The sequence below is a fragment of the Elephas maximus genome, chromosome 27 (assembly GCF_024166365.1).
Source record: "Elephas maximus indicus isolate mEleMax1 chromosome 27, mEleMax1 primary haplotype, whole genome shotgun sequence".
In the NCBI taxonomy this organism is placed as follows: Eukaryota; Metazoa; Chordata; class Mammalia; order Proboscidea; family Elephantidae; genus Elephas; species Elephas maximus.
The window spans coordinates 13,912,498-13,936,205 of NC_064845.1; the positions used below are offsets into that span (position 1 = coordinate 13,912,498).

The 23,708-nt window shown below is 36.1% G+C and overlaps 1 protein-coding gene across 2 annotated transcripts in view; it reads left to right on the forward strand.

The window, feature by feature from the left end:
• TOP2B (DNA topoisomerase II beta) overlaps positions 1-23,708 on the forward strand; it is a 72,110-nt gene that overhangs the window by 12,739 nt on the left and 35,663 nt on the right. The window contains exons 2-11 of one of the 2 annotated variants that reach the window (XM_049870927.1): positions 870-1,040; positions 2,083-2,173; positions 3,542-3,605; positions 11,673-11,818; positions 14,002-14,099; positions 14,728-14,940; positions 17,827-18,000; positions 19,851-19,952; positions 20,033-20,170; positions 23,394-23,532. In XM_049870927.1, coding sequence (XP_049726884.1) covers positions 870-1,040; positions 2,083-2,173; positions 3,542-3,605; positions 11,673-11,818; positions 14,002-14,099; positions 14,728-14,940; positions 17,827-18,000; positions 19,851-19,952; positions 20,033-20,170; positions 23,394-23,532 — 1,336 coding nt within the window. The remainder of the gene's footprint in view (positions 1-869; positions 1,041-2,082; positions 2,174-3,541; positions 3,606-11,672; positions 11,819-14,001; positions 14,100-14,727; positions 14,941-17,826; positions 18,001-19,850; positions 19,953-20,032; positions 20,171-23,393; positions 23,533-23,708) is intronic. The other variant, XM_049870928.1, reaches the window with a different exon arrangement.

Here is a 23,708-nt window from a genome sequence, read left to right on the forward strand (position 1 = left end):
ACTGTCTTATATTTGAGTTGTTTTTGAACTCTGAAAAAACTGGCCATCATAGAGTTCTTCTTTTAGTGATATGTTATTTTTTTTAGCATTAGGGAGCTCCAGAGGGAGAGAGATGTGCTCTATGCTATTGCTAAGAAGATAGGAAAATCTCCAGACATTGGAAATTTGAGTTTGGGATCTTCATCTGCTGCCAGTGTGGTTAGGATTTGGATCTCCAACCTCTGCCTCCTTGGAACTGGCAGGGGACCTGGAATCAGAAGGTGCCTCAGTAATAGGGCACCCAGAGCTGGTGCTTAAGGAATTATTGACCTGCAAATGTATGAAATTACAAGCCAATGCTTACTTAGTATTCTCAGCCGTATCAGTGGATGTTAACTGCATAGGTTAACATTTTGCTTAGGTTACTTTTGCCTGCTCTTTACTATAAATCTTCAGTAGGTTAATGGCAAGGAACCTACATCTGGAAGTTTTAGGGACCCCATAGCCAGCCAGGTTCAGTGGGCGCACTCATTGTGATCTTATAACCTGACCAGAACTCAAATTCCTTGGGAGGTTTCAAGGACTTCAAAAATTAACTTGATATCTTACAGAATTGGGAAAAGTTTGTATTTCTTGATTGAATAGATGTTCTAGTGATTCCAGTGACTGTGTGTACCCTCTTTTTGGGCTTAGTCAAAACTGTAGGTTCACTCTATGTTATAAAAAAAAGCTAGACTCTGTAAATAGACCTGTGTTCTTTTTAGGTTTTAAACATCAGTGAACCTGAAAGACGGTTTTGTGATTAAAAAGAAAATGTATGTCCATGTCCATGCACACTTTAGTTTACCCCTTGGTAGGTTATTTAAATTTGATTTTTTGGTTAATTTTAGACTCTTTTTGATCAGAACAATGCTGCAAAAAAAGAAGAGTTGGAAACTGCAAACAGAAATGATTCTTCAAAGAAGTTGTCTGTTGAGAGAGTGTATCAGAAGAAGACGCAACTGGAGCATATCCTCCTTCGTCCTGATACATACATTGGGTCAGTGGAACCATTGACACAGGTAATTATTTGCCAAAGTGTATTGAAATTCTTAAGAAATGTGTATCTACTTTTTACTGTCTTGTAAAATTTGTGAGATACTCAATTCCTTGTCTTTATGGTCCTAAGCAAAGTAGGAGGAGAGATCTAGGAGAGACAGAATGTGTTTTCTTCTGAGATAAATACTGTCAGAAGAAAGAGTGTAGAGTAGAATGGGGTAAATAGGAAAATGGTGCCTTGTGAAGCTTTTAATGTTGTGGCTTACTTTAATGATAGTACCTTTCACAGTTTACACACACGCAAACACTAATGACTGTCATTTCATACTTAACTATAGCGTACTGTAGACTTGGCCTACATATTTCATTGGCTCCTAACAATTTTGGGAAGTAGATACTGTTATCTCTATTTTACAGATGACTAAACTGAAGGTTAGATAAGTTTAAGTAACTTGCCCAGATCCCTCAACCAGCAAGTGCTGGGTTTCAGAGCCCTTCGACTCGCTGCCCTGTTGTACTCGTAGTAGTTCATTCTGTGCTTCTTATATGGAAACCCTGGTGGCGTAGTGGTTAAGTCCTACAGCTGGTAACCAAAAGGTTGGCAGTTTGAATCCACCAGGTGCTCCTTGGAAAGTCTGTGGGGCAGTTCTACCTCTGTACTAGAGGGTTGCTATGAGTTGGAATCGCCTCGATGGCAGTGGGTTTGTTTTTTTTTTTTTAATGCTCCTTATATATTATAGAAAAATAGCATGAAGTAAAAGTATAAAGCAGATAAGATTTTTTTGTCTTTTTCTATTTCATTTAAATACTGTTTCTGATGATACTTGTTGTCTTACATTAAAGCTGACTATGTACGTGATGCAAAATAAACAATTTCTCAATTTTGAAGTCATCTAAATTCAGTATGAATACACTGAAATTGGCTTCAATTGAAGCTGTATGTATTTTTCTATTTTGAAGGTCTGAGTATTTATGTAGAGTGACAAAATGTGGATTTATGCTATTAAAATTGATGTTAAGAAATTATGGAATAAAAAAGGTTTTTTCATTTTTGTCTCAATGCAGCTAATGTGGGTGTATGATGATGATGTAGGAATGAATTGCAGAGAGGTTACCTTTGTGCCAGGTTTATACAAGATCTTTGATGAAATTTTGGGTGAGTACTTGCTTAAGATTTAAGGCATCTCTTTGTATTAATGTTATCACAATGTCCCTCTATATAAAAAGTCAGAGCTTACAGTGCAGATTTTAAAGGCCCATCTCTGGCTTTTATCCTAAATATATGTGCACTTCAAAAAATTGATACCACTAGCTGTAATATTTTCATATCTCTGCTTCATAGCTTTGCTTCAGGCTGTTGATCTGTCAAATAAATGTGTTGCATTTGACGAGTAATCTCAAAGTTGGTCTGTGATCCTGTACGTCCAGTCATCTGGGGTTGCGCCTGGGAGATGTGTTAAAAATCGAGATCACAGGGCCTGCTCCTTGCAGATTCACTGGGTCCGAGGTGGGATGTGAAAAGTTTGTGTGTTTTTCGCCAGCAAATCAAGTACTTCTGCTGGGCTGCCAAATTTGGCAACCACGGTTCTAAGTGGTTTCTGCCCTCTCCCACTCACACGATTAAGTGAATCACAGTGAGGTATGCATTCACACTTCTTGACTCCTGTAAGATGCTGGCGCTTCGGAAATGTTCTTAACCAAGGACCTTCTGGGGATTCTCTGGTCTGCCACCTCATGGCTGTCATTTGGGGTTCCTAGACAGTGGGGTTGTACGGGTCTCTGAGGTTCTCTTTTCTTTTGGGTAGAGCTTCCTCCTCTCAGATCTTTGGGAAAAGGATAGGAGAGTAAATTGGTTGCTTAGATTTTGTACCTTTGAGTCTTGCCTCCCAGCCATCTACCTGATTTTGCTATTTTTAGATTGTACTGTGTCTATCAGGGACATGTTTTTTTAATGATTTATGTTCACCTTGACAGCTAGCTGGTTTTTAAATTTTTTTTAAAGCAGTGGTTAATGAATGCAGAACGGTTTTTATTCCCAGGTGAACTACATAGCATTTAGAATTTTGACCCCCAGTAGTGTTAAAGGTTTTGCCTTTGTAATTAAAAAATACCTGGTTAGTTTCAGTTCATCTGCCTATAAAATGACATTTACTGAAGTAGATCAAGAGAAAGTTATTTGTTAGCAAGATGAAATGGAAATAAAGCATTTTTTAAAAAACTTTTCAGTCCTGGATTAGGGTGTTATAAAATGCAGACGTTTACTTTTATTTAGTTTATATGCCATTAAAATATCCTCCCCCACCCCGGCTTTGTTTACATTTACATTACTTAACAATAATCTGTGTGATATAAAATTTTGGAATATTATTCCAAAAAATAAAGTTTTATATTAGAAGTTAGCAATACTTATTTTCTTTAGTGATTGTATGTAGATATGATCTAGTGATGCATATGTGGTTGCGTCCATGTATTTGTTTATTTACATTATTTTGTATATTATTCATCAAAATGTTTAATTTTATAGTTAATGCAGCTGACAATAAGCAGAGGGATAAGAACATGACCTGTATTAAAGTTTCTATTGATCCGTAAGTATATTTTAAGGTTCCTTTAAATTTATATACTAAGTAAGTTGTTTTATTCAGGTAGTCCCTAACTTACAAATATTCCTCAAGTGAATAATGTATATGGCTAGTACTCCTTGGAGTCCCTGTTGCTTGGGACCTGGTGATTTTTGACTCTTTTAGCCAGAGCATCACGCTAGTATTGTTTCTCTTCTGTCGCTCATGACCTTTTTCCCCCAAGTGCTTCTCCACCTCACTTTGGGAGCCCTGGGAGACCTTTTTCTGCCTCTCTTTACTGCTGTGGATGACGTTCCACCTGCCAGAGTAATTGCTCCGTCTTTTCTTGCTCACGCTTACTTTGGGACTCAGGGCTAAGGGCTGTTATTAGTACTATTCTAGTACATTATGAGTTAAATCGACTTTTCATGACTGACATTTGAACTTTTCCATTATTTATAACATCACTTAAAATCAGGGATTGCTGATATTATAGAATATATACCAGGTGTTTAGCTAATTACATCTCATTGTGTTGTTTTTTTTTTTTGTAGAAATAATGATTTTAAAATAGAAATGTAGTTCTGTATATTATGTTTTCATGGGCACGCCTTTTGTAAAATAGTGTACTTACCCTTTATAATTTTGTTAGAAATAGAGCATGATTTTAGGATTTTTCTTTAATGAACATGAAAATTTAACAATTCTGGTTTAGCCTTCCTATCGATAATCTAATTTCGGATGGCGTGTTTAAGATGAATGATATAGTAAAAATATAACTTATATTTGGTTTTACCATGAAACCCTATCTTATATGAAGATTCTTTCATGTAACTATGTTATAGAAGTCCTTGATGTTTCTTTTTCTTTCTTTCTTCTTTTGGATCCTATCTATAAAGAATACATTCTTGAGAATTTATATGGTAAGGCGCATAGGACACTTTTAAGTTACAACTTATACACAATTTTAAGATTGTTTTAAGGAAATTTTAACTGTTAAGGTTCTTTTTTTCCTTACTTAGGAAATTGTAAGTTAAAAATAATACCATTGATCATTTATTATGTTTTAGGAGAACTAATTAGGAGTATATATATATTTTTTTTAATTAGGAGTAATAGATTATTGTTGTTAGGGGCCATTGAGTCGATTCTGACTCATAGCGACCATATATACGCACAGCAGAACAAAGGACTGCCTGGTCCTGTGTCATCCTCACAGTCGTTGCTGTGTTTGAGCCCATTGTTGGAGCCACTGTGTCAATTCATCTTGTTGGGGGTCTTCCTCTCTTTTGCTGACCCTCTACCAGCTTGATGTCCTTCTTTCTCCAGGGACTGGTTCCTCCTGATAACACGTCCAAAGTACATGAGGTGAAGTTTTGCCATCCTCCCTTCCAAGGAACATTCTGGCTGTCATTCTTCCAAGACAGATTTGTTAGTTTTTCTGGCAGACTGTGGTATATTCAATGCTCTTCACTAACACCATAATTCAAGGGCATCTGTTCTTCTTTGGTCTGTCTTGTTCATTGTCCAGCTTTCACATGTGCATGAGGTGATTGAAAATACCATGGCTTGAGTCAGGCACACCTTAGTCCCCAAAATGACATCTTTGCTTTTTAACACTTGAAAGAGGTCTCTTTCAGCAGATTTGCCTGATGTAATACGTTGTTAGATTTCTTAACTGCTGCTTCCGTGGGCGTTGATTGTGGATCCAAGTAAAATGAAATCCTGACAACTTCAGTCTTTTCTCTGTTTATCACGATGTTGCTTATTATTGGCCCAGTTGTGAGAAATTTTGTTTTCTTTATGTTGAGGTATAATCCATGCTGAAAGGCTAAATAGTTTTGATCTTTATCTGTAAGTGCTTCAAGTCCTCTTTGCTTTTGGAAAGCAAGGTTTTGTCATCTGCGTGTTGTAGGTTGTTAATGAGTCTTCCTCTAATTCTCATGCTGCATTCTTCTTCATATAGTCCAGGTTCTCAGATTATTTGCTGAGCATACAGATTGAATGGGTATGGTGAAAGGATACGACCCTGACACACAGCCTTCCTGATTTTAAACCATGCAGCACGCTCTTATTCTGTTTGAACGATTGCTTCTTGGTCTACAGGTTCCTCATGAGCACAATTAAGTGTTCTGGAATCCCCATTCTTTGCAACGTTATCCGTAATTTTTCTGTGATCCACACAGTCGAATGCCTTTGTGAAGTCAATAAAATACAGTTAAATATCTTTCTGGAATTCCTCTGCTTTCTGCCAAGATCCATCTGACATCAGCAGTGATATCCCTTATTCCATGTCCTCTTCTGAATCTGGGTTGAGTTTCTGGCAGTTCCCTGTGGATGTACTGCTGCAGCTGTTTTTGAATTGTCTTCATAATTTTACTTGCATGGGATATTAATGATATTGTTCAATAATTTCCATATTCTGCTGGATCACTTTTCTTTGGAATGGGCATAAATATGGCTTTCTTTCAGTTGGTGGGTGAGCTATCTTCCAAATTTCTTGGCAGAGACGAGTGAGCATTGTATCCATCTCACTAATATCTAGGATATCCATTTCATTTTTGACAATTTTCCTAGATTCCTACTTCATACATTCCATGTTCTGATTATTATTGGATGCTTTCAGCTGTTTCTTCTCATTTTAAGTCATGCCACATCAGCAAACAAAAGTCCCAAAAGCTTGACTTCATCTATGTCATTAAGGTCAACTCTGCTTTGAGGAGTTCCCCATTTTGAGCGCCTTCCTACCTGAGGTACTCATTTTCTGGCACTATATCAGTGTTCCGCTGCTATTCATAAGGTTTTCACTGGCCAGTTGTTTTAGAAGTAGATTGCCAGGTCCTTCTTCCTACTGTGTCTTAGTCTGGGAGCTTTGCTGAAACCTGTCTACCATGGACGACCCTGCTGGTATTGGAAATACCGGTGGCATAGCTTCCAGTGTCACAGTAACATGGAAGCCACCACAGTGTGACAGATTGACGGAGGAGTGATGGATATCTTAAAGCTTTTTGTAAGTCAAAATTTAAAGATTGTGATTGAAAATTTAGAGAAGAACTGGCTTTCCTTAAGTACATTCTTGATGAGCATGGTTACAACTCCTTATCTTAATAGTTCTAGCCACATTAATCCAACAATGTGGACTTAAAAAAAAAAAAGCTTATATAGAATCCCATTATAACAAAGTGACAAAGAAGTGAGCTGTATGATAACTCTGTAATCTACATAATGGCTCTGGGTAGTGTACTTTACATGTGAGTTTATTACTGATGCTTTACAAAGAGTAATTCTATTTAACTAGTACCTTTACCACTTTCTTTTTAATCCACAAATATTTTCGTATGGGTATTAGAGTAAGATTGAATATAACTGAATTTATCTGATTCTTAATGGCAATCACATATCAATTTATTCCTATTTCCCTCTACTTCATTTAAACTACCTCTGCTTAAAAAAGAAAAATTCCTTGACACATAGGTGTATATATAATATAGACATATACACATACATATATAGACATATATGTATGTATATATACACGTGTACATATCAATTATAGTCAGCCAGTACAAGGAGGAAAGAAGAGTATTTTTTTATCCTCTGTTTTTATATTTTTCTGTTTACAAATTATTGGTGAGAGATTATAGAGCCATTAATTGAATTTTACATGTATTTTAAAATGGCAAATAGCATCTTGTGAGAAATTATTGACCGTCATGTTTTATCCCTGAAATTCAACCATAACATTTTGTCTTTTGTGAATTTTGTCCGTAGCATAATTTGCTTTTCCCCCCAAAAAATCATTGCCGCCGAGTCGACTCCAACTCACAGCAACCCTGCAGGACAGAGCACAGCTACCCCCCCACAGGTCTCCCAAGGAGCGGCTGGTGGATTCGAACTGCTGACCTTTGGGCTAGCAGCCGAGCACTTAGCCACTGCGCCTCCAGGGCTCTTTTCTACATATAGTATAGAATAAGTGTTATTTTTATTAAAATGAATTTTAAAGATATGTTTTTGCTTGAGTTAGATATCTCAGTTAAGAGGTCATTTTAAAGCAGAATTAAATGGAAAAAAGTTAATCTTCTGGTGTTTATCCAGTTGACCCAGTTTTCCCTGCTGACCATTTTTAGTATGCTTTGTGTTTCATTCCTAATATTTCTGTACAGTGAATTTTTATCTTCTGTGCACATTCAGTTTGTATCATGTAAAGGAGAGATTGAATTAAAAAAAAAAATTGATAGGTTGGAAACCCTGGTGATGTAGTGTTTAAGTGCTGTGGCTGCTAACCAAAGGGTCAGCACTTCGAATCTGCCAGGTGCTCCTTGGAAACTCTATGGGGCAGTTCTATACTGTCCTGTAGGGTCACTGTGGGTCGGAATCAACTTGACAGCACTGGGTTTGGTTTTTTGGGTTGGAGCTCTTACTTTTTATTTTCCTATGATACTCTGTGAATGTGGGGATAATAAAAGTTAAGGAAACAGCCATGGTTGTAAAAGATGTGGGAGTATATCAGGAAGGGACAGGTTGCAGAATCGGACAACTCCTAAAGAAAGTTAGAGAACTCTTTCTTCTATGAGTGCTTAAAATCATTGTGTAGTATAACAGTGGTTATCATTGAAACAACTTATTTGGTGACGTCTATATGATAAAAAAAATTACAGAGAGGACATTAATAGAATTCTAACTGTTCCTCTAGCTTAAAGTATTCTTTTAGTATTGAAAAACTCAAAGCTATAGTTAAAAAACCAAACAAACAAAAATGAACTCAGGCTAAAATATATATGCATATACTTTTTTTTTTTTTAAAACAAATGAGATCACATATACTATTTTATATCTTTATTCAGTATATTGTGGACAGCCTTTTTATTAACTTAAATAGATCTGCTCAATTCTTTTTATTCTTCCAAAGCATTGATTATGTCAGTGTATCATAAGTAATCTCTTTCCAGTTGATGAATATCAGGTATTTATTTTGTTTTCCAGAGGATTTTTTTTTTTTTTGCTTTAATTGTTTTTCGAACATTATTTATCTATTCTAACAGTATTCTTACTCCTAATATTTCTATGGAGATTATGAACGGAGCAAAGAATACAGTTACAGAATTCTGAATTATTGTTTAGAGACTGTAGAAGTAAGTATCAGATCTGGGAAGTGATACAGATTTAATTTTTGTAATAGAGAGGTGATAGAAAGTTTAGGTCTCATACTCATAGACTTACTGGATATACCAAACCAAACCCGGTGCCGTTGAGTCGATTCCAACTCATAGCGACCCTAGCGACCCTCTAGGACAGAGTAGAACTGCCCCATAGAGTTTCCAAGGAGCACCTGGCAGATTCGAATGGCCGACCCTTTGGTTAGCAGCCGCAGCATTTAACCACTACGCCACCAGGGTATACTAGATGTCAAATCTTAATGTTTTTTTGAAACTGTGAAGTTAATCAATTTATAAAATGCCTGTCTTAATCAGAGTACCATATACTAAATAGGGTTGCTGTGAGTCGGAATTGACTCAATGGCAGTGGATTTTTTTTTTTAATACTAAAGAGGATGAAACATTAAGGTTTTCCTACGAGTATATCGTAGCATTCCAAGATGCTTAGAATCTGTGCTTTTTCACTCCCTGCCTTTCTTCTTCTCCTTTGCAGTTCTTTTCTCTTCATTTATAAGCTCCATGAAGTTACTCATGGAAAATAGGTGCTTAATAAATTATACAGGGAGCTCTGGTGGTGCAGAGGTTAAGCGCTTGGTTGCCAACTGAAAAGTTGGCAGTTTGAACCCACCAGCGGCTCTGTGGGAGAAAAGACCTGGCAGTCTGCTCCCGTAAAGATGATAGCCTAGGAAACCCTATGGAACAGTTCTGCTTTGTTTTACAGGGTTGCTGTGAGTCAGAATAGACTCAGTGGGACACAAGGACATTAATAAATTGTAGGTTATAAGCCAAAGCTGGGAACTGTTTGGGAGTGTAAAAAAGTAGGGTTTAATACATGATGCTTGTCTCTAAGATTCACTGTTTTAGCTCTGGAAATATGATACACAGGTGAGAGAATAGTAAGCAATTTGAAATTGTTATATTCTTAAGTGTCCAACTGTATATTTTGCAGAATATTTACCCCCAAGTGAGATAACCTGATCTTCTCTGAGATCTCCAGTAAATTGTGGGTTTTTTTTTTTTTTTTTTTGCTAATCTCAGTATAAGGAGGGTTGAGAAACACTGGGGTGTAATGGAGAGCTGAAGTTATAAAGTGGCTGTCGAAGTTTGGGTAAATTTTGGCTAGAAAAAGCAGAGAAGACATGGTAAACAAGGGACAGACCAATGGAACAAAGAAATTGAAGAATTGGGAATGAGCATAGATAAGTAAAAAACTGACCTGAAGGAAAATTGGGATGCAGGAGCCCTGGTGGCACAGTGGTTAAGAGCTCGGCTGCTAACCAGAAGGTCAGCAGTTCGAATCCACCAGCTGCTCCTTGGAAACCCTATGGGGGCAGTTCTACTCTGTCCTATAGCATCACTGTAGGTTGGAATCAACTCGTTGGCAACAGGTTTTCTTTTGGTTTGGTTGCCAAGTAGTGGCTATTGAATTTGGATGTAAAAAAATTTTTTTTTAGAGATATGGATAATGACCTCAAACATGTAGTAGAGGACATTTAACCTTGATTTTATAGAAAACATGGAACTATTGCTGAGTTTAGAGCAGCTTTATTAAGTCAGTGATTATGTAGAACGTGAGAGGAGTGGCTAGCAAGAAGACTGTTGAAGTAATCCATGTTTGAGATGGTATTAATCCAAAAAACCGAATCTGTTGCCATTGAGTCGATTCTGACTCACAGGACACAGTAAAACTGCCCCATAGGGTCTCCAAGGGGCTCCTGGTAGATTTGAACTGCTGACTTTTTGGTTAGCAGCTGTAAGTCTTAACTGCTACGCCACCAGCATTTCCTGATGACTAATAAGCCTAGAGAAAGTGATGAGATAAGTCTAGAGCAAGACCTATGAATCAAAAATGATATCAGAGTTCTCCTAGCTGTCTAGGAGAATTGACTGTGTTAGGGAAAGAAGGAAAGGAAAGTTGATTGATGATTTTGGAAAGGAAGATGATGTGTTTAAAAGTTACATTTTAGTTTAGTTTATTTTTTCATTTAATTAATTTCCCCTGGATAATTGACACTCTTTGATTTTGATAGCTTATTTTTTTTACTGGAACAACTGTTTCTAATAACTTTTGAGAGATTAGATATGTATATATGAGTAAAACAGTGTGTCTTAAAATAGTTGAAAATCAAATTGGCATTGGTAGCCATTTAAATTTTTAAGCCGTGTCTCAGTGCTGGCTACAAAGCCGTGTTTCCTTGCAGGTTTGAGGCAAATGAGGAAAGGCCTCATGGTATGTAGTAGTCAACAATAGAGTAGGCAGGATTTTCCAACTGCACTAATGCCTGTGTCAAGTTGATGTTAGCTTCAGGAGCTTCTCCTCCACACCACTCAGGGCTAAAATTGATGGTTTGGGGACAGAAAAACACCTTAAAAAAGTGAAAATAGATAATATCTACTTATTTAAAAGCACTAAACTTATAAAATGATTGCTCCAATACAAACAATTCTATATTCAGCTGAAAATGGACACATTCCAGGTAGTCCCTTTTCCATCTGTTGTGTAGAGTTAGACAGGAAATGAAAACGGCAGTGGCCTGTGGCTCTGCAGAGCTCGTGGTTCACCTGGTGTTGGAATAATACAAGGAAGCAGGAAGATCACAGCTAATGCATGTGTAGAGAAAACTTGATAATCTAGCAGGCTTCCAGTAAAAACATCACTGATTTTACAACTTTAAGGGAAGTTGAGAAGAGTTTCTTTCCTGAAAAAAACTGCATTATTATTTTGCAGATCACAGTGATCCTCATTTGAGTTCTATACTTAGGGATAGAAATGTGTCTTCCAGTGTTTTCTTGAAATACAAACTCACAACAGTGCCTTCCAGTTGCTAATGGCTGGCATCTTGCTTAAAATCGCTCATATTCTGGATCACTTTACTTTTTATGGAATTTAATCAATGTATGTTTATCTCAAGCTCTAACTCTGCTTCTTTATTTACAGTGAATCTAACATAATAAGCATTTGGAATAATGGAAAAGGCATTCCAGTGGTAGAACATAAAGTAGAGAAAGTATTTGTTCCTGCTTTAATTTTTGGACAGCTTTTAACATCCAGTAATTATGACGATGAAGAGAAAAAAGTTACAGGTAAAGTCTAAATGACTGATTGAAATTTTGATGAAAAAAATATTGCTCTCAACATAAAAACTCTAACTTAACATTTCTGTGTAAAAATACTACAGGAAAGGAAACCTGTACATTTTTTGGGGTGAGAAAATCCTTTTCAGAATTAATATCTGTAAAACACTATTGTACTCAGACACTTGTACACTAATGTTCATTGAAGCATTAATTGCAGTAGCAAAAAGATGAAGACAACCCAAGTGTCCTTCAGGAGATGAATATATAAACAAAATTGGTATATATGTACACTGGAATATTATTCAGCCATAAAAAAAGGGAATGAAGTTCAAATACATGCTACAACATGGATGAATCTCGAAAACATTATGCCAAATATAAAGGGTCTGATATTGTATGATCCCATTTATATGAAATATCTAGAAAAGACAAATGCATAGAGACAAAAGTAGATTGTTACCACGGGCTGGGGGTGGGCAGATATAAAGTTACTGCTTAATGGATACTGAGTTTCTGTTTAGGGTGATGAAAAACTTCTGGAAACACATAGTAGTGATGTTAATAGGTTAATACTGCTGGATTGTACACTCAAATATGGTTATAATACTGCATTTTGTTTTATGTATATTTTACCACAGTAAGAAAAAAAGCTACTGTATATAAATATTATCTTGATGATAGACTTGCAATGATATTTTAAAAGCTTAAATCTGATAGGACGTTGACTTCGATATTAGAACTGCTGGACCTCTAACTTGACTGACAGGTTGAGTTTTGATTTAGAGTACTAATGAAAGAAAGACTGGTGTGACTCCTGTATGTGTGTATTTGTTATTAACTAAGCACCATGTGTTGAGGTATTAATTTTTTTTTGTGGTAAAAATATATATAACAATATTTGACATTTCAACATTTTTTTACGTGTGCAATTCAGTGACATTAATTACATTCATCATGTGGTGCAACCATCACCACTCTTCATTTCTAAATTTTTCTATCACCTTAGCAGATACTCAGTGTCCCCTAAGCTGTGACTCCTCTCCGTCCATTCCTTCCTAGTAACTACTGACGAACTTTCATCTCTATACATTTGCATATTCTAGGTGTTTCATGTAAGTGAGATCATACAACATTTGTCCTTTCATGACTGACTTATTTCACTCAGCATAATGTTTTCAAGGTTCATCCATGTCGTCATGTATATCATTACTTCATTTCCTTTATGGCTGAGTAGCATTCCTCTGTGTGTGTATATGTACGGATATATGTGTAGATATGTGTGTGTGTATATGTATGAATATAAATAAAACCCACATTTTGTTACCCATTTGTCTGCTGATGAACATTTAGATTGTTTCCACCTTTTGGGTATTGGGAATAGTGCACTGATGTACAAGTTATTCCTGCTTTCAAGTCTTTTGGGTGTATACTTAGGAGTATATAGATCCTGGAGTACTGAGATTAAGTGGGTCACTTTAGTAGGTATAGATCTGAGGTCATGAGAGGGACACAACAGATAATGAAGCCTAATTATCTTCCTCCTCTTTGTATACTAGCATTATACCAGAAAAGGAGCACAATGTGGTAATTCTGTGTTTACCATTTTGAGGAACTGCCAAACTGTTTTCCACAGCAGCTGTACTATTTTAAAATCCCACCAGCAATGGATCAGGGATCCATCCAACTACTTTTAAAATGTTTTCTTTAAGAGGGTCAAGATTGAAAATCTAGACTCTGTAAATAGAGTTGAAAATGATTTGATTAAAAATAAATATTTTCTTATTTATTTTGTGCAAGTAGTTGATACTTTTCAAAACCAAGGCTCTAAGAAGTACTACAGATTGAAATTTTGCAATACAGAGTGACTTTGATAGAAATAGTTTAACAGCAATTCAGATGCATGGACTTCCTTGGTTATAGGAGATACCAAGCTTAATTTCATTGAAATTGTAATGAAGATAATGAATCTGCCAAATGCAGTCTTAACCATACTCTTGTATATGCTACATCTTAATTGTATTTTTCTTTAAATAACAAAGTCTGAATATACTCTTTGAAGTATACATTAGATGATTGATAAGGTAATGCAGTAAATGGAATTGTTTTATAACAGACTTGCCTTATATTAGAGAAGTTAACAGAGTTACTTTAAAATTATTTCCTTTGAAACTTTCATATTGTCCTTACAGGTGGTCGCAACGGTTATGGTGCAAAACTTTGTAATATTTTCAGTACAAAGTTTACAGTAGAAACGGCTTGCAAGGAGTACAAACATAGTTTTAAACAGGTATGATAGGTTTGTGTCTTTTCTTTTTTTTAAATAATCACATTTTTGTTGTTTTTCTGAAGTAATAGAACCTTAGGTAAATTGTAATGATACCTATATAACCTTTTTTTTTTTTTTTTAAATTTAATCATTGAACAAGTCATCAGAGTGAAAGAGTGAAGAGACATCAGAATGCCTGGGAAATTTGATATAAGCCTGCCTCTTCCCCATTCCTTTAAAACAAAAATATTTAATAGATTTTTCCTTTAATTTAGTTATGCATTAGTAAAAATGACCTGAACGTCACATTAACTCTTCAAATTCATACTTATTTGTTCTTGCAGGTCTTTGAAAATAGTTTCACCTTTTAAGTAAGCTAAAATATTTTTTTCAGAAAACAATGTTTATTTTTGTAAAATATGATCTTTTACTGACAGTATGTAAAGTTGTGCAGCTTATTTTCAATATGAGATCATTATGAAAGTAGTATTTTAACATTTTTCATCTATAATATCAGTTTTAGGATTGGTTTGCTGTGAGGTTGGAAAATGGATATACTTGTGGTAAATGAATATATTTCATGAACTATCTTTATTATATACTATGAAATGTAGACAAGATTATAGAAATGTTTGCGTTTTTTTTGAAGACATGGATGAATAATATGATGAAGACTTCTGAAGCCAAAATTAAACATTTCGATGGTGAAGATTACACGTGCATAACATTCCAACCAGATCTGTCCAAATTTAAGATGGAGAAACTTGACAAGGATATTGTGGCCCTCATGACCAGAAGAGCCTATGACTTGGCAGGCTCCTGCAAAGGTGTCAAAGTCATGTTTAATGGAAAGAAATTGCCTGTAAGTATCTTATAACATAGTGTAATACTTTGCCATGTTGTAGACAGTATGTAGATGGATCTTGCTTTGTAAATCTAATCTGACAATCTCTTTTAACTGGTGTGTTCAGAACATTCACATTTAAAGTCATTATTGATATATTTGGATTAAAATCTACCATCTTGTTAACTGTTTTCTACTTGTTATCTGTTCTTTTTTTATTGTTTCCTGTTATTCTGCCTCCTCTGGTTTTGAGTTTATTTTTTTATGATTCCTTTTTATCTCTTATTTATACTAAGTAAAGAGAGATAAAAAGGAAGTCCGTTCTGACTCATGGTAACCCCATGTATGATGAGAACATTTTTTTAAAGACCATTTTTAGTGTTTTTTTTTTTAGAGTTTACTGTATACATTTGTATATGGTTTAAGCCCACCTTCAGATAGTTTTATATTGTTTCATGTGTAGTGACAGGACCTTACCATAGTATAGTCCCAGTTTCTCTCTTTCCATTCCTTGTGTCACTGTCATTATAGGTTGCATTTTTACATATGCTGCAATCACCAGAAGGAGAAGGAAGAGAGAATGGGGCAGGAGAAATATTTGAAAGTATAATGACAACATTTCCTAAAGTTAGTGACATTATTTTTGTTATTGCTTTGTCAGTTATCATTTAGAACAATTAAAAATATGAAGAAAGGTATTTTACTTTTATTTCCATTGCTGTTATTTCTTGTTGTACATCTATACTTCTCATCTTAATCACATGTCTTCTGCCTGAGGATCTGATCTACCTTTAGTTCTTGTAGGACAGCTCTGCTGGCTATGAATTCCTTCAGTTTTTGTCTGTCTGAGAAAGCATTTCTCCTTGACTTTCAAAGGATATTTTCACTGGATATAGAGTTCAGAGTTGATAGGCTTTTTCCCCCCTTTCAACACTTTAAACATGTTAACTCCATTGTCACCTTGCTTGCATGGTTTCTGCTGAGGGAAAAAACCCAAGAAACCAGCTACTGTCAAGTCAATTCTGACTCATGGCAACCCCATGTGTGATAAGTGTGCTATAATCCTTATCCTTGTTCGTCTCTTGGTATAATGTCCTCCACTCCTCCAGCTACCTTGAAGGTTTTCTCTTTATCTTTGGTTTTCTGAAATTTGAATATGATATGCCTGTGTGTGCATGTTTGTTTGGGGGCGGTTATCCTGCTTCATGTTGTCTGAGCTTCCTGAATCTGTGGTTTGTTGTCTATCACTAATTTTGGAAAATATTTGGCAGTTATTTCTTCAGAAATTTATTCTGCGTGTTCTTTCTTTTCCTTCTGATATTCCAGTTATGCATAAGCTATGTTGTTTGATATGTCCTACAGCTCTTGGATGCTCTGCTCTGTTTAATTCACTTTTTTTTCATTTTGTGTTTCAGTTTGTGTAATTTGTATGGCTTGATGTTCAAGTTCACTGATTCTTTCTTCTGCTGTATCAAGTCTACTGATGAACCCATTGAAGGCATTCTTAATTTCTACTATTGTATTTTTGATTTCTGGCATTTACATTGGATTCTTTCTTATAGTTTCTATAGTTATTTCAGATGCCCTATCTGGTAGTCACAGACATATCTGAGTCTAATTCTGCTGATTTTCTTTTCAGAATGTGTGTGTGAGTTTTTTCCCCCTGCCTTTTGGCACACCTTGTATGTTTTTAAGGAAAACTGGACAAGTTGTATAGGGTAGTAGATACTGAGGCAAACAGGCCTTTAGTGTAGGGCTTTCTGTTAATTTATCCAGGAGTTGGGTTGTGTTTGAAGTTTCTTGTTCTTTAATGTCTGAGTAAGCCTCGGTCTTTGGAATGCACAGTGGGTCTGTGTCGCAGGGATTTGGTCTTCCTAGTGTTTCTGCCCCTGCTCCAAAGGTAGAATTTTCACCCCACCCGCCATCCTCATCCTCCAGCTACAGCAGGTATCTACTAATGCTCTCAATCCATGTCCTCAAGGTCCCCTGCCCTGCAGAATCAGCCTTTAAAAAAAATGAAACACTTAAGCGTCATATGTGGGGGCTGGGCCTGGGTAGAGTTCCTTTGCTCCAGCTATAAGGTGTCTCACCAGTACTTTCAACCAGTATCCTTCCCTCTGCAAATTAAACCTTTATTGTTTTAAAGGGAGGTGGGTCAGGGTTGATTTTTCAGTAGCTGCTTATCTTCTCCTCCAGCCAGTTCTGTGTGAGGTACTTTCTCTGGATTCTCCCTGATCTTCCCTGTGGGAACCTGGTGGGGCTTCTGAAAGACAAGTCTAAAAGAATAAGGCACCTGTTATAACTGCCACCCCCAGGAGCTTCATATACTCATACTAGTCCATACTTAGCCTGTAGCAGTTAGTCAGAATTTCTAATTCAGTGTTCCTACTGGCTTATAGGACATTAGGCAGTTTCTGCCCCCAGTTATCAAATGCTCAGGTTCTATGTCTCCTTTCAGGCACCTGTTTCTCTCCAGACTCTGGGATGGCCATCTGTCCTGTGATCTTAATTTTTTGATAGGTTTCTGAAAAATCTTTAAGTTTTTTTCTTGTTGTGAGGATGAAAGCATCTTTGCCTTCTTTTTATTTTTCAGCTCTCAACTTGTTTGAGCTGCAACTGTCAGTCTTTGTCATTTTAAAACAAAATTTTGAAGACATTTATAATTACTTGTTCAGGTGTCCCTTCGTATCCTCTCTTTATCAGGTAAACATGTAAATAAATTCCTTTTTAAAGGACAAATATCAAAGAGTAGAGTAGGGAAAGGTCATAAAGGTTGGGATCTAAGAAATAAGCGCTGTTGTGAATGAAAGGAAACGTGAAGGTGTCATACATACCTGGTGGCATTCACTTACTTGAGCTTCAGGTGTAAGATTGTTCATTGCTTTTGTTTTTTTAAATTAATAGGTAAATGGATTTCGCAGTTACGTAGATCTTTATGTAAAAGACAAATTGGATGAAACCGGGGTGGCCCTGAAAGTTATTCATGAACTTGCAAATGAAAGATGGGATGTTTGTCTCACTTTGAGTGAAAAAGGATTTCAGCAAATTAGCTTTGTAAATAGTATTGCAACTACAAAAGTAAGTACGATACTTCTTTTTTTCCAAGTCAGTGGCAGAAAAATCGTTTACTAAAACAAAAAAATAAACAACCACCACCACCGAATAAAAATAAACAGAAAAAACTCACCAACCAAATCTGCTTTGACTTATGAAAATGAATTATTTTTAATGAAATAGGTGTTTTACAATTTATTTAAACCTCCATTGTGAAATGAGTATTTATGGTTAGTATTTACATTTGAATGCATTTATGTTTTATGACATTTAGAATGATAACCAATTCCTTATTCTGCGTCTTAGGTTTAGGTTGAGAAGAGAGATAATAGGAGATGAGTCTGTGTGGGGGTCAGATGTAGAACATATTATCTGCTTTAGATTTCTCTAGGATATATGTCTGTATTGTCTAACACTTTGTTATGGTCATTAAACCCAAAAAACCCACTGCCGTCGAGTCAATTCCGACTCATAGCGACCCTATAGGACAGAGTGGAACTGCCCCGTAGAGTTTCCAAGGAGCGCCTGGTGGACTCGAACTGCCGACCTTTTGGTTAGCAGCTGTAGCACTTAACCACTACGCCACCAGGGCTGTTAGATGAGAAGAATTTCATCTCACTTTGAAATCTCCAAGTCTACAAAAGAGAGTTCAAAGTCCTTGGAATGGCAGATACCAGTCACATTCTTGTTTAAGTTTTAACTTTTTTTTTAACTTCAGTTTTTTTTTTATAAAGTAGGATCACTTTATCTAGTCAACAGAAATTGGGTGACAGTTATGATTGCATTTTGTTCCGTATAATAAGAATCTAATATACAGTGGCTTTGACTTATGAAAATGAATTATTTTTAATGAAATAGCTGTTGTACAATTTATTTTAACATCCTTTGAGATGTATGTAAAGGTATTTTTCCTCTTATAACTGAAGATTGGGGGTAGGCAGTACTGTGGCACCACAATGTCATCGGGGCACATATTCTTCCTGCCTTTATTTTCTGCTATACTTAGTGTGTTGCTTTCATTCTCATGCCCTCAAAATGCCTGCTGTACCTCTATGCCTCATTTTCAAGTTCTAGGGAGAGAATGGGGAAGGACAAATGCATATGCCAACTAAATCTTTCCTTTTCAATCAGGAATATGATAGCTTTCCTGAAGCCCCACCCAGTAGACCTCTGCTAACATCTTATTGGCTAGGACTGAGTCATGTGGCTATGCATAGCTGCAAGGGGGTGTAGGTTGGTGAACCTTTTTAACTGAGTACATGACCAGTTAAAAACAAGTTTGGGTTTGTTGGCTATGTGGAGTTTTATGGAGTTGATTAATTACCTCTGTGGCCAAAAAGACCTTATACCTACTCCTCACTTATCGATTCTCTTGTTATCTGACATTTTGTATTTTCAGCAATAGTAGAAAGTCTACTATCCAACTATTTTGCGCATTAATGGCATACATCTGGCAGTAACCAACGCCGAGGTGAAAGAAGTGCTAGCTGTGATGGTTAAGGTTTTGTGTCACCTTGGCTGGGCCGTGATCCTCAGTGGTTTGGCAGTTATGTAATGATGTGATTCGGCAGTTACGTAATGACATAGTATCCTCCGTTTTGAGGTCTGATGTCGTCATCCTCTATTTGCATAATGCTGATTTTCAAACAATGACCTGGTCTTTGGAACCTAACAAGGTTGTTAAGTGAGGAGTAGGTATATTTAAATCTTAATTCTGCCATTCTGAGACTCCTTTTATACTTTTGGAAAGTAGGATTAATAATACTGAGTTCATGAAATTGTGAAGATTGAGCACCCATGCTAGAAAAAATGAACATGTAAGTATTCTGCTACCTTAACTATAGAAGATTTTGGATTCCATGTTTTTTTTTTAGGGTGGACGACACGTTGATTACGTAGTGGATCAAGTTGTTGGTAAATTGATTGAAGTGGTTAAGAAAAAGAACAAAGCTGGGGTATCAGTGAAACCATTTCAAGTAAGTGATGGTTTATGTATTATTTATATATGAATTACTAAGTAACATAAGTTCTGATGTTGACTTTTTTTTTTTGACAGGTAAAAAACCATATATGGGTTTTTATTAATTGCCTTATTGAAAATCCAACTTTTGATTCTCAGACTAAGGAAAATATGACTCTGCAACCCAAAAGTTTTGGGTCCAAATGCCAGCTGTCAGAAAAATTTATTAAAGCAGTGAGTAAAATTTGTATTATTTTTCAGGATGTGTTATTGTTGAAGGTTGATTATGTAGTTTTTTTTTATTTGTGTTAATTGAAATATTTAAGTTTTTTAAAATAATATTTTAATGAGTTTTTGGTGAAAGTTTACACAGCAAGTGCCAGATTGTTCAGTGACATTAGTTATGTTTATCACAACGTGTCAACGTTCTCTTTAATTGTGTTCAGTTTTTTCATTTTCCAGTACTCTAGTTTCCCTTCCCCTTATCCTCTCATCTTTGCTTTTGAGAAATTGTTGAGCTTTTGGTTTCATCCTGATGGCTGTTAAGTAGGGCACCAATCTTATTTTGTGTGCCACCCTACTGTTTTGCTAAAAGGTGATCTGAGGGGATAGGCTCCATTCTAGGTTTAAAGGCTGTTACTGGGTGATAGTCTCAGGGAGTCCTCTGTTCTCTATTGTTCCAGATTGTCTGGATTTTTTTTAAGAATTGGAATTCTCCGTATTTTTCTCCCATTCTGTTCAGGACCAAATATTGTGACCCCAGTCAGAATGGTCAGTGGTGATAGCCGAGCACCATGTAGTTCTGGTCTCAGCGTAGGTGAGGTTGTGGCTCGTGTAGACTTGTTTCTCCTCTGAGCTTTTGGTTACCTTCTTAATGTTTTACCCCTGGCAAGTAGAGATCCATAGTTGTGTCTTAGATGGCAGGTGCTAGCTTTTAAGACCCTGGGTGGTACTCCACTAGGATGCAGATCATGGTTTTTGTGAACTGTGTTATGCCAGTTGCTTGAGTTGTCCCATGAGACTGTGGTCCTAAGCCTTTAAACCCAGAAGACTAGCATTGGAAGGTGTTTGGTTATGTTTGAGGAGTATGCATATTTGTGTCTTCAATGAATATATGTGACTGTACCCATGTATTTGTATTTACATGTACCTATAAATACTGCTGTCTGTTCTTACCTGTGTTAACACATATATGTACCTGCCCGTATACCAGTTTCCCTATATCCATCCATATGTGCTCAAACACTTGTTTTTACTTTGGTTGTGCTATGCTCACTACATTCACGTTTGGTGCCACTTTTCCCATCACCAAAAGTATCTAGTCTCTACTGTATAAGGTATACTTTCCCCACCCCACTTCTATCCCTGGTAAGCACCAGCGAACATTGATCTCTCTATAGTTATCTGTTCTTGTCTTCCTGTAGAAGAGGGATCATACAATATTTGCTCTTATGTGCTTGACTTATTTCACTTAGCATCATGCTGTCCAGGTCCATCCATGTTATGTTTTGCAGACTCATCATCGTTTTTTCTGGTTGCGTAGTATTCCGTTGTGTGTATGTACCACAGTTTGCTTATCCGTTCATCCGTTGATGAGCACTTTGATTGTTTCCATTTATTTGCTATTGTGAATAAAGCAGCAATGAACATAGGTGTGCATATGTCTGTATGTGTCATTTTTTTTAGATCTCTAGGGCTGCTGTGAGTCGGAATCAACTTAATGGCAATAGTTTTTAGGCTATATACCGAGGAGCGGGATTGCTGGATCATATGGTAGTTCTATTTCTAGTTTTTTGAGAAAATGCCACGATTATGTAGTTTTCTCGATTTATTCTATTTGTGATTAATTTCTTTTATCGTATCAACTATGGGCATAGAAATGCTTACATTTCAAACTAATGAGCTTAATTCTGATAGCTTTTAAGGGTAGACTATTGTTTCATAAAACAATGAATTATTCTACCAAGAATTAAACCATTGGGAATCATGTAATTAATTGTGCTTTTGGTCTTTGCACTGGCCTTTACAAAGCTCAGATTTCCCTCCAACAAATCAACGGATCTTTACAGCACTCCTCGCTTTATCTTTTCTACTTTCATTTCAACTTCATCTACTCATTTTTACCTCTACTTGTTTTTAAACTTCACTTTACTTGGCACATATTTAACTTTTCTGAAATAAGGTTTGTGTACAAACAGACACATCTCAAAATTGTAACTGAATCTTGTTTCTGCTAGTAGCTTCTTTAATCTGGCTATCATAAACGATAAAGATTTGCCTCATTTCCCTCGTTCATTGGCACTATCAGTAAACACATATGAAGTACCTGTAAAGTGCCTTTAAATATGCTGGGCACTGGGAATGTAAAGATGGATAAATCAACGCCCCCCTCATTTTGGAAGTTTATAGTTTTGTGGGAGAGTATTGTACAGTTGCTATAGAGATAACATATTTGTCAAATTCCAGTACTGGAATTTCGAAGATAGTTTCTCACAAACAACAACAACAAAAGGTGGTTTTCAGGTTCTAGCTTAAGGCCTGTAGAAGTAGTACTTTCAGATCTAATCATAATAAATTCTGAGTAGATATTACCTATATGAATGCTTCCCCAAATTTCAGCCTTTATAACAGTTTTTCTCATGAGGAAGTGATTTGATTTTAGATTTTAAGTTTTTTTCATTTTAGGTTGGATAAGTTCAGATTTGTCAAAACAGTTCACCTCTTTATATCTGAAAGCATTCCAGAAAGCTATGTCATACACCTAAAATACAGACACTCAGGATAATGGAAAATAAATTAGGACCTGGAGTTGGAGATGCTTCACTTCTTCTCTTTGGGTTAACACCGTGCCACATACTGATTCACTGCAAGAAACAGTATACGACATTGAAATCCTCATTGCCTAGCTAGATAAAGAGTAGACACTACATTCCTTTGTCCATCCTAATGTGTTGAAATCCTTATTGCCTAGCTAGATAAAGAACAGACACTGTTTGTACATTCCTTAGTTCATCCTAATGTCCCTTTCATGTAATATTTTATATTTGTCATAGCGAATTCAGGACTCACATTTTCTATTGAGGATATCATAAACGTCTGCGTCTAGAATTTCCCAGTTAGTAAATTGATTTACGGTGTTAATTTTAACAAAATTGACTGGTAACAATACCAGTGTATATTACTCATGGACTTTATCACAATAGAATTTTTCTCATATGTAGTAAAGCCACCCTTTTGTTCATGTGTTTTTATTTCAGTACAAGAGCTCATTGTGTATAGCTACCTGAGTTACTTTCACCGTCAAGTAAAATTGACTAGCATATATCATGACTACATCACAATTGTTGTTTTGCCTTAAAACCTCACATGATTCCAGGTATCACGTTAACCCCGGTAAATTTTAGCTAAATGTATCAATGTCTGGTTTTTCTGTATGCCATTATTCTTTGATTTTTAGGCTTCTAACTGTGGCATTGTGGAAAGCATCCTGAACTGGGTGAAGTTTAAGGCTCAGACTCAGCTGAACAAGAAGTGTTCATCAGTGAAGTACAGTAAAATCAAAGGTATTCCTAAACTGGATGATGCTAACGATGCTGGTAAGATTCAGTTGTTTCTTTTTAAGATTTTGATTTGTGTTCGATTTTTTTACTCATTCGGTCAGAGAGATTTTTTATTTTCCATATATTGTTAGACTACATGATTTTCTCTTCAGAATATAATTTCACTTCACTGACATTGCCACATATACTACCTATTACTAATTTTCAGGGGA